At 39.3% G+C, this 11,185-nt stretch overlaps 1 protein-coding gene across 2 annotated transcripts in view; it reads right to left on the bottom strand.

Annotated features, from left to right (window-relative positions):
* Window positions 1–1,017: 1,017 nt before the first annotated feature.
* The window catches only part of LOC138052484 (uncharacterized), an 11,393-nt gene continuing 1,225 nt past the window's right edge, over window positions 1,018–11,185 (bottom strand). Inside the window, exons 1-3 of one of the 2 annotated variants that reach the window (XM_068898997.1) lie at window positions 7,622–7,764; window positions 3,882–4,682; window positions 1,018–2,030 (exon numbers count right to left, since the gene is read on the bottom strand). In XM_068898997.1, the coding sequence (XP_068755098.1) occupies window positions 1,574–2,030; window positions 3,882–4,682; window positions 7,622–7,647 (1,284 nt within the window). In that variant the 5' untranslated portion in view covers window positions 7,648–7,764 and the 3' untranslated portion in view covers window positions 1,018–1,573. Of the gene's footprint in view, window positions 2,031–3,881; window positions 4,683–7,621; window positions 7,765–11,185 lie in introns of those variants that run through there. The other variant, XM_068898996.1, reaches the window with a different exon arrangement.

Below are 11,185 nucleotides of genomic sequence, written 5' to 3'. Positions count from 1 at the left end.
ACCGATAAAGGAAAAAAATAACTTCTAACAAAGTTCACGTGTGCGAGGATGTTCCTCCATTCAGTTCTCTATTATTTGCGATTCATGTCCTTTTTATTTCAGTTTTAAATTCTTTCACGGAAACCCGTGAGCCCAATGAATCTACTTTCTCCCAGCAGATGTGATTTCATCATCAGTAGCAATTACCGAGGAAGTCAGATTCAAGTCCAATTGAAGATCGGAATTTTCAAACTCTTTTTAATTGCGTAAGTTGCGTGTCTAGAAAAGCAACCAATCAGATGCGAGCAAGAGTCCATCACCAGTAGATTCATAATGCGATCTCCATTTGACAAACATTTCGCTGTGTCCCTTTGTCTAAACGCAAACTACCCATTTACAACAGCAAAGAGGATTAGGCTTGATTTTAGGTCCTGTACAAGAGAGGAACCGTCTCTGCCAAAGCAGTCGTGAACGACTAGGTATCTGAAAGTAGCCACGTTCTATCAGAACCGGTGGGAATCTCCTGGTCCTAGTTTTTTTCTTTTTTTTTTCTGTCGGTTCTTATTTCACACCTGTGCGAATTCGCTGGCCTCCACAAGCGCACCATATGAAAGACATTCTTTTAGGGTAAGTCTCTAACCTACCCAATAGTTTTGTCTGTAATTGTAGTTTAATGGCATAGCTCCAACGAATCCCCTTTAGCTCCTTAGCAGGGAATCCGAGCAATTGTAGTAAGGAAATTGAAGGTCGTATGTTCGACTCTTGCAAAGGAGCACTCGCATTTTTTTCGAATTCCCCTGAGTCACGAACGAAAATGATCGGTTCGTCATTTCATTGACCGAGGTTAACATTTTTCATCTCCTTTATGACAGTGAAGTAAAGTCACTTTATTTTTCGTTGGTAGTTTCGTCAGCTCTGAGAGTGGCATCAACGGAAGCCGACGGTGTGCCCTCAGAGGCTTGGACTGCAAATCTCACACGCAAGGATCCGGCCTTTTGGAGTTCCGCGCCGTGATCTCAAATTTTACTCAAGATCCCGTTTTGTTATCCTTAAACTGAATTTATTACCAAAGCTTAAAAGATTAAAAGACCTCAAAATGGGAGAAGACATTACAAAATAATTAAACGTGTGAACGTGTGAGCCAAAGAGCCTCTGTGGGAGCGTATTAACAACTCCCTTGTGTCCTCCGTTCTGTTAGTATCCATTTTCTTTCTTCCCTGGTCTTGTTTATTTTTATAGCGAATCTATGACAAAGGAGGCTACTTATAATGTAACCCCCTTTATCTTAAACATAAAATCCACCTTTTAATCTGTAATTTCTTAATAATAGTCCAATTTATATATTTTTGGTTTTAAAACATTGTTAAATTTAAATGAAAGAAAAAGGTTTTGTTAGTATCAACGCTAACAAATTGATTGTACGGCTTGTTTAAGCCTATTATCCATAGCAGAATACGTTATTTGAATGTCGATGGTATTAGGTTAGGGTTAATGGAAATCACAGAAATCAGGGAAAAAAAACGTTTTAACACTTGCTTGCCAAATTTATGGATCACTGAAATCAAACACTCAGATCTCAAAGGTTTTACACTGTCTATATGGCAGAGTCTTTGGGGTCGTAAACCAATAACAATGCTGCCGTCGTCGGCCCCCACCAATTAGTGGTTGTTTTTTTGCTCTGAAGATTATAGATGTCTGACCTTCTGTGGAGTTTTCCATCTTTAACTTGGAACAACGGAGTGTTGTTTGGCTCTTCCTGGTCAACAAAAGGTACCAGATCAATCACCACAGCATGGTCAAGAACTTTTCCGGGGTTTCTGTAAGCCTCATAAACTTGATTGACAGAATTCTGAACAGCCTCGGCTGCAATCCTTAGGTTATCTTTGCTCTTTTCTTTCAATAGCATTCCATCGCCAAATGCAATCCACTTATCTCCCCTCTTGTTTGTGACACGCAGGCCAAACTTGTTGTCTTCATCGTGCATGTACTTACAGAGCAAGTGGCCATCTCTTCCAAGCTTAGTTCCCTTTCCCAGCTCAACTCGTGGTGTCCTGCAAGTAACAGCGGGATATTAGGGTGTCTAAAGGAGAGGGTGGTCAAGTAAAAAATGGAGAAATTTTCAGCTTTGCGTTACTTGTTAGGTCCATTCTTGCTGTTCTATTATAAATGAATGAGTTAGTTTTGTTTTTGTTCGTTTTTTTTATCCAGAGATATATGGAGTCAAATAAATATCAGATTACCCATTCACACCAACAAGACATGCTTAATTAAAGTAGGTTTAACAAAAGAAAATTGGTCACAGAAAATGTAGGACTGGCTTTTACATCATTCAGGTGAGTTTCAATACATGCTTTGATGTGTGTTAAATTTGTAGTTGACGAAAATCAGTATTCATGATTTAAAAAACAAAACACTTTGAAACCGTGTTTAACTAAACATGTTTAAAACATGGTTAAGGTTTGTTGTGAACGGGGCGAAAAACTAGTTAACCTTGAGTTCACCACTCACTTAGGACAGTGCTTTACGTCTGACCAAGTGCTTTACCATGAGGTCTGGCTGATACTGTCAGGGGCACCCAACGAGAATATAGTTCAAAACCACTTAAACATAGCATTGTTAAACGTATTTTAGTCTTTAAACGGTAGATATAGCCATATCTTTATCCCCTAAAAGTTTTCCATCTGTTCGGATTCCCTTGTTGAAAGTCTAGTGATCCGAAAATTATAGGGATCAAAACTTCCCTTGTCGAAAATTTCAGCCGGAATAAAGGCTCCCGAAAATTCTAGGTGACCTTTTTAGGGTAAAAATCCGTTAAAAATGGGTAATTATACCGTTTTTTAGATATTCGAAAATCCTAGGACAGGCAGGCAAGCAAGAAATTTTACAACAAATGTTCCGAAAATTCTAGATCTCAAATCGTCTTCCGAACAGATATTTTCCGAAAATTGACGTTGGGTGCCCTTGTACTGTATCCTAGCGGTTTGGTTCACTCCCTTGTGAAGGAGATCAGTACTACGTTTATCACCATTGATGTGAGCTTTCAAAGTTGTATAGAACAACACGCACACTTACTGTAAGATACTAAACCATACTAAAATACTAACATTACAGGATCTTAAATATTGTGGTTCAATCGTTCCAGATAAGGCATTTTGCCAGGACTTTTGGTAGTTGCGATGCCATTATGCTGATTGTTTATCAACGCAGCATGTTGAAAATGAAGACCAACTTCAGACCCCAAACAATCTCATTTTTACCTCGTCAGAGTTATTAAAATGCATGAACAAGGGAAGAATAACAAAAAGATATGATGGTGATGATACTAATTTAAGTATTCAATCTGTCTTATCCTTTGATTTTAATCCTTTGTGAATGAGATCAGTTCTTTTATCACCGCAAATTTGCGCTTTCAAAATCATGTTAAACAACACGCACACTGAGTGTTTTGAAATATGTAAACTGATGCATCATAACATGTTAAATATTGTGGTTCAACCGTTCTAAAGAGGTTTAGGATTCAGTTTTAAAAATTAAAGCCAACTTCACGCCCCGAAACAGCTTACATACAATGCAATACAATACAATACCGCTCCCCATACGGGCTTTTTAGGGCCAATGAAACAATCAACGAAACAACAGAACACAACAACAACAACAACTGTTAAGAATCCCAACTGGCCGGAGGCAAACCAGTTGGCTATTTACAAGTGCAGCTGGGAAGTTGAACCAGGGACTACCAGGAACAAATTCAGCGAGTGGTCAGAGCGGGTCTTGAACCCGGGATCTCCGGATCTCAAGGCAAGCACCCTACATCGTCACTGCCTACATCGTCGTAGTTATTAAAACGACTTGAACAAGGAAAAAGTAACATAAACATGAGGTTGATCATGCCAATTAATCACCTGATGTGTCCACTCGCGAAGCTATCAGTCAGAAAATGGCAAGCAAACGCATCCATGGAAAACGCTTCATGAAGAAGCCTCTTCGCTTCCTCCGGGCGACAATTTCCAGCTTCTCGTGCTTTTTCTATCGCCCGCTGATGACCAGTGGCGTACGAATGCTTTGCATAAGGGAGAAAATGGTCGTGGTTATTTTCAGCCAATTTCAGCATCCTCCCCGGTTTGACTGGCACTCCACCAAACCATATACCACCAGTGATTTCGTCCCATATTTTTGCAGCAACTTCCTCACGAGACTCAATTTCTTTGTGTAACGTGGCCAAGAGCTTTTCTAACTCATCCTGTAGCTCATCCTTCGATGAACGTGCCAAGGTATTGTAAGCATCTGTAAAGCGCTGGTGCCGACCAGAGTCCTCTTGGTCAACGGGATCGATGATTGGTTGATGCGGTAAACCGTAAAAATCGCCAGCAAGCGCTATAATCTCCTCGAACCTTATCACTACACCATTTGAAAGTGTGAGGACTCTTAGTTCATCGATCTTTATGAACTCTCCAATCCTTGCATGTTCACCTCCAATAAATTCTGAGGAGAAGTCCACTTGGTCATCTCCGTCAAACGTCGTATTGAAGACCAAATCCGTAATCTTACGGAAGGCGTGCTCCCCAGTGTTTTCGTGTTCGCCTTCGACTAATACAGCTTCAATGATTTCCCCCTTGTTTCCGCAGTGTTCATCTCCGGCAGAACTGTCGCCAATCTTTTTGTGTTTACCTCCAGAAGACATGCTACGTATTCTCAGTCTCAACCTATCAAAACATTATATTTGATTAACATATTCAACGTTTCCCATGTTGTGATATTGTTTTACATTTAAAGGGGTTTTAAAGAAAATCGCTTCGCCAGTGTGCTAAACAAGGCATGTTCTAGAGATGAAACAGCATTCTTAAATTCACTTTTAGTTATTCTGGTGTGGTGAAAAATTGAAATTAGTCACGAAGTGTTTTCGGGTGCATCTGAATGACATAGATTGAACTGTAATAACAGTTGAGATAATTTCTTGGCTGTATTTGTCACACAGGTAATTCCTTAGTATTGCATTGCGCATCCCTACTGCGCACGATTTTCGCGTCATCAGCGCGCACATCAATCCCGTTCCCAGAGCCCACGTATCTTTCGGTCAGCGCCAAGACACGAAGCTCTGGAATAATCAATTTCCGGAACTCCAAGATTTTAGGAGTTCCGGTTTCACCGAAAAGTGAAATGGAGCGATCAACCTCGTACCCAGGGTCTTCTCGGCTTTCAATATGGCGGCGGGTCTTGAGAAGACCCTGGCACACAGTGAACTAAAAAGATCGCTGATTGGTGCTTTTCTCACATGAACTCTAATTGGTTTAATGTCGAAAGAAAGATGGCGGCTAGTGAGGAGAGCCAGAAGAAGAACAGAATTCGTGTTTAAATCATTTTTAAAATTGTAGCTGTTCCGTAAGAAGCAGCCGCAAATTAACAAGCATAACAGTCAAAATAATTCGCTGTTTTTTCACGTTGCACGGTGATCTACATCAGGCCTCGATTCCAATTAAAGCTACGTTGGCTTTTCACGACCTCTGGCATAGCGATCGCTCTATATATAGAAGGATATAATGGCGTTTGAAAGACGTAACGGTAATCAAGTGATTTTATTTCGTTCGTACCTTTACGTTTTGGTTCATTTTGCCGTCTCACAATAATAATTCCCCGACGCGAGGATTGTTACTGTTGTTCAATGTTTTCACCATGTTTTCACCATGAAAAATATAAATATGTATATTAAACAGTATTGTTTAATTTTGTACACATGACTTTTTTAGCATCACACTCCTGAGAGTTTTCTTGTACTCCAATAATTTTATTCGTTTTCAAAACATGCTTTGGAAATATTCTCTAGCATTGCTCAAGTTGTGGCATTTATGATTACTGTCTGAAGATGTGGTACATTGAGTGATTTGGGGGAAGATTGCAGACTGGACACAGGGATTGGGAAAAAAAATTGAAGGTGACAAAGCACAGGAAATTTGCAACTTCACCAGCAACAAGAAACTATTTCACAAAAAGAAATAGTGTTTTGTTTCTGGAATGGTAAGGGCAGGAGAAAAGATAAAATACTGCAGTGTGGGTCACTTGGTTGGTCATACAGATTTCGCTTCGTCTATTGAAACTCTCAACAAAGAAGGACAAAAATGTGGATGCAAACTCTCTGAATGGTTAGAAGCCCGTCAAGGAATATTAACCATTAAAGACAAGAACATAATGATACTTGTCTACAAATACATGTACCTAATTTTCCTTCAAATACAACAGCATAAAATTTCAAATTCCATTTTCTGTGAATCTTCCATTACTTGTGTTACATGTGAACCTAGGAAGTTACCAGTACTAGCTTTAAAATAACTGTTTCCTGGAAAACCCAATTTACTACTACAACTCACCAGTGTGAAGATTGTTTACATTACTTATTACCACGAAGAGAGATAGCTTTGGATTTTTCAACAATATATACCCTTAATGTAACCCAAAATCATTCAGATAGTGAAAACTTCATATTTATGACCCATTTCCTTCACTTTCGTGTTTGTCAGCATTATGATTTGCTATACTTCAGGTTCACATGTTTACAAGTTTGTTTTTTCATTTCAGAGATGTTTAGATGTTCAATAATTACAAACTCTGTTTTGAATGGCCACTCTACCTCATAATTTGTGTAAATAGTTCACCCTGAATTCTAAATAGATACAATTCGTTTCTGAGTAAATGAAACGAAACAAAAATGTAGTTTAAGGAATGGAGGCAAATAAAACAAACCGTGCTATTGTCACTGCCTCCAAAACAGCAGATTAAAAGCCAGTTTGATAAAACAGCAAAGATCCATCCCTAACCCTGAGCTCATTCGACAAGAACTGCTAAAGATGATGAGATGCTTGTGTCTAGGACTTTCACAAATTGTGCCCTTTTTTAATTAGGCCCAATAGATTTCATGAGCAGAATTCCAAGACATCACATTGTCTTCACTGGTAGGACAAGACATGGAAAAGTTCTTTTTATAGCTTGAAAAGTGCAAGAAGCAGATTGCTAATCCTATGGATAGCATGTTCAACAATGTACATTGGCTTGATTATGTCATGAACTTTACCTCAAAATATATTTACAATAACAAGTTGGCAATCAGAAGAGAATTGAAATGCTGATTTTACACTGACATTACAATACGTGTAGTCAATCGATGAGATGAGATAAAACCACAATACAACAATCAAATGGTTTCACTGTGAAAATGAAGTACCACAGATATGTGGTATAATAATACTTCCTTTTAGGAAAATAGCTTTGGGTCAATGTATGCTGGGGAAAGTCGTTGTCACAAGTCTCATATACACCGATAAGAAATCAGATAATCATTCAAGTGTATGAAAAATTAATGACACTAGGTTTAATTGATCGAAAATAAACATGCAATATAAGCTATACATTACGGAAGACAGTGAGCACACCTCCGTGCCTAAATAGCTAGAACCAGGGCTTTCATTAAACCTTAGCTCACTGGATTTTACGGTAATCAAATGTCTGTGATGTTACGGGTGAAACTGTGTGCAATGGCAGTTTCCAAACTGTTGAAAAATCACAGCCCCGAGAAATAATAGCCGTCTATAAAATTGCATTGGTTTAAAATAACATGAAATGAAAAGAAAAGCAAGATTTCTCTGTCATCTACCGCATTCTCGTTGCTCGTGCATTCATCCATCCGTATTTTGGGTTTGTTACATCAAATTTTACAGCTTTGGGTTCCCCCTTCGTACTCCATTTTGTTTGTTGGAAGTTGTCGTACCCAGATTTCTCTCACCTTATTCCTTGCCGCCATTTTGAAAAAATTTGCATATTTGTCCATCCTCGATGGACAAATCTTGATCACGTGATCTGCTGTGTGCCAGGAGACCCGCCGCCATATTGAAAGCCGAGAAGACCCTGGGTACGAGGTTGATGGGGCGATCATTAGAACTCGAGGGTTTACAACAGCAGCGGCAAATCTTCGTGTTTACAAGTTTAGTTGGATATTTTTGCGCCATATTCGTAAATTACCAGCTATTTTACACTCGGTAATTTACGCATGAGCAGTTTGACGAATCAATTAGCCAATCAACCCAGTTTTGAAATTTGATTATTCCAGAGCTCCGTCTTGGCGCTGACGAAAAGACACGTTGGCTCTGGGGACGAGATTGCGCGCACATAAGCACGTGCGCATACAAAACGTAAGAGATTTCGCTCAAACTAAACCCGATAGCGAAATAAATGCTCCTTTTCTCTAAAACGAGCACGGTGACCCCCGATTTTTTTTTTCAGGTATTTGCTAGGAACAGTCTAATAAAGAACATATTTGAAGAAGAAAAGAAGTTTGATGGTAGAACATGAATTTTTTTGGAAAACAGTTTCGTACTGGATGTATTTTACCCAAGGCGAGGACTTCAAGCTAACCACGGAACTGTCCCAAAAAGTGCACTATTCCCACAACCAGGAAATCAAAGTCGGCGTAAATGAAGCATTACTGCTTATTTAAATAAAAGAAGCTCTATTTTCAAAATAAAATTTTGTGTCTTTGAAGTAACCAAGACTTAATTCTGTATGAAGGTGATTCGAATTTTTAACGCGAAGACAGTAAAAATACCCCATTTTACGAGCCTGCTGACGCGTAAACAAGCACTGTGACCCCATTTTTTTATTGCATTTTTTTAATGTTCATATCATGAATGTTAATTATGCCAAGTTTCCAAAAAAGTTTGATAGTAGAACAATTTCAAGGGAATTACCTTAAGTATTCTTCCATGAATACCACCCCTGATCAAACACAGACTCAGTCATACGCGACAGGCATTGTTCAGCCGTGCTAAATGGGAGTATTGTTTGAGGATAAAATGCAATCCCGAGGTAAGACTAATTTTAGCCTCTTGTTGACTGGGCAGCGCTGATAAAATCCTCTTGACAAAGAAGATCCCGAATATTACATCATACTTTAAAGAATAATGTCCGACTCTTGAAGTCATTTAAACACACGTCGAAAACAATTTTCCATCAGGCCTCGGTTCAAAAGGTGGATAACGCTATGCACCGGACAAATCACTATCCAGCGGATAAACACTAGCAAAACCAATTCAGTTATCCAGTGGATAGTGATTTATCCAGTGTGCAGCGCTATCCACCCTTCGAACAACTGGGGCCTGTTATAGAATGAGCTGGTAGCTAGCCCCATAGTCTATACTATACCTTCGAACTAAATTATCCTACATTAACTTCTAAGTTCACTCTGGAGCGGCCATATTGGTCTCAAGATGTTGTTTACAGAGCATGCGTAGACAGACTAAACTAGTTTATCGCTTAAGTTTATCGCAATCTTTGATGACTCTGGGGACGTCACATTGATTCAATTTTGATATTGCACTGTGTGAGTGCTTAGTAAGGAAGACTGAGGCTGCTCAGGATGGCACTGAGATGGCTGAAAACGTAAAACAGCTTTCTACAGAAAAATACCCGATGGTTTTTTTAAAGCGTCTGTTGTGCCGACGGCTATCCCATGTGTAGACTGACGATCAAAGAGTACTTGAATTCCTAACTCTTTAATACCGCGTCTTACTGTACTCTGACACCGTTTGAAACTATTTGATAACCGTACTTGAAAACTCCTAATTAAAATCGAAACTACTATAGATACTGGATACTGAATACACTTTGGCGGATACGCCCCTATTTAGATTGGCGTCACGTGGTAACATGACATCACAACTTCTAACACTACACATCCAATTTTCGCGGTCGTTTAGGCGTAACTTGAAGATCAGAGACAGGAAAATAAAAATCGTGCTGCAGAAAATAAGCAACACGGGAATGGATTCCCATTTTATTTCCAGGTATAAACGAAAGCCAGAATTGAATTAGACGTTGAATTACCAACCTCGTTCCCAGGGTCTCTCTTCTCTGCCTCCATTGTCGTTGAGAGAAGACCCTGGTTCACGCTGGTCACGTGGCACTCGTCGATAAACATTTTTCCACTAGGGTAGTGTTTTCGTTATATTTTGATCCCGCAACCGCAACTGGGCGAAAAAATATTCGTTTAACAAGGCATTTCTAAAATAAAAAGGTCAAAAGAGCTGATGTTATATTCCCACAGGAGATGAATTCCCACAAAAGCGGTCAAACTAAAAGCAAGAGCTTTTGTGATCGACAAGACGACTTCAATGTCGAGCGCGATTGACGTTCGCTTTAAAAATAATTAATTTCGTTAGTAGCCAAAGTTGCTTCTTCAGAACAAACACTAACATAAAAGAATACACCAAACACTACGTTTGCTTGATAAAAATGTCTCTTTTATTTTACTGCGACTAAAAATATACACGCTATTAATGCGCGGTGCAGTGGTAAAAAAAATCTTAACGACATCGACAATTTACACGAAGTTGTTGAAATATAAATATCATAAGTCAAACTGTCAACTCGCTGTACAAGATTGCGACCTTAGCAATCACGTTGTTTAACGTTCGAAAGAAAAACGAAAATCAAAGAACAAAATGAAATACCTGCACATGCTAATACAGTTTGATTTGATAGATTTGAGGTCGATATGTGACTCGAGAACTTAAATAACAACACACCGGCTGATCGCTGAACATGTTTGTTTTCCATGGATAGCCGTATCGCTTGTTTTCTTGCACGACAAAATCTTCTTTCCTTTAAAATTGTCGCAAACTATTAGCATCCTTCGTTGATCCGGACCTTCACACGAATGAAAACTTGAATAACGTTAGGATATTTTCTGTGGCGTCTGATCGATTTGACCACAACTTTTTTTCTTTCACATCGGGTTCCATATGTGTAGTACATAAAATACTGCTGTCAAACGTTTTGTCAATGGTTATCTGGCCACAAAATCAATTGCGTGCTGATTCCCTTCTTTGCAATGTCAACAAAGCCTACATTGCCACCCATCCCCTAACACACATTTCGCCAACCTCCCAGATTCTGGGAGACACGTGACCAGCGTGAACCAGGGTCTTCTCTCAACGACAATGGAGGCAGAGAAGAGAGACCCTGGGAACGAGGTTGTTGAATTACAAGCGGGAATTAAAAAAAAGTTTTGGCATTGGCTTGCATTTTGTCCCAATCAGAGGGTGCTAATGGAGGGTCTCAATGGGGTTAAGCGTGTGGCGTGAAACGTCCAAAAAATTAACCGTGTGTCGTGAATTATTTTGTCCAGATAACCGTGTTGTTTGTAGCTTTTCCTAAGCTCTGA

The sequence above is a fragment of the Montipora capricornis genome, chromosome 6 (genome assembly GCF_036669925.1).
Source record: "Montipora capricornis isolate CH-2021 chromosome 6, ASM3666992v2, whole genome shotgun sequence".
Taxonomy (NCBI): Eukaryota; Metazoa; Cnidaria; class Anthozoa; order Scleractinia; family Acroporidae; genus Montipora; species Montipora capricornis.
This window is presented reverse-complemented; position numbering and strand designations above follow the sequence as displayed.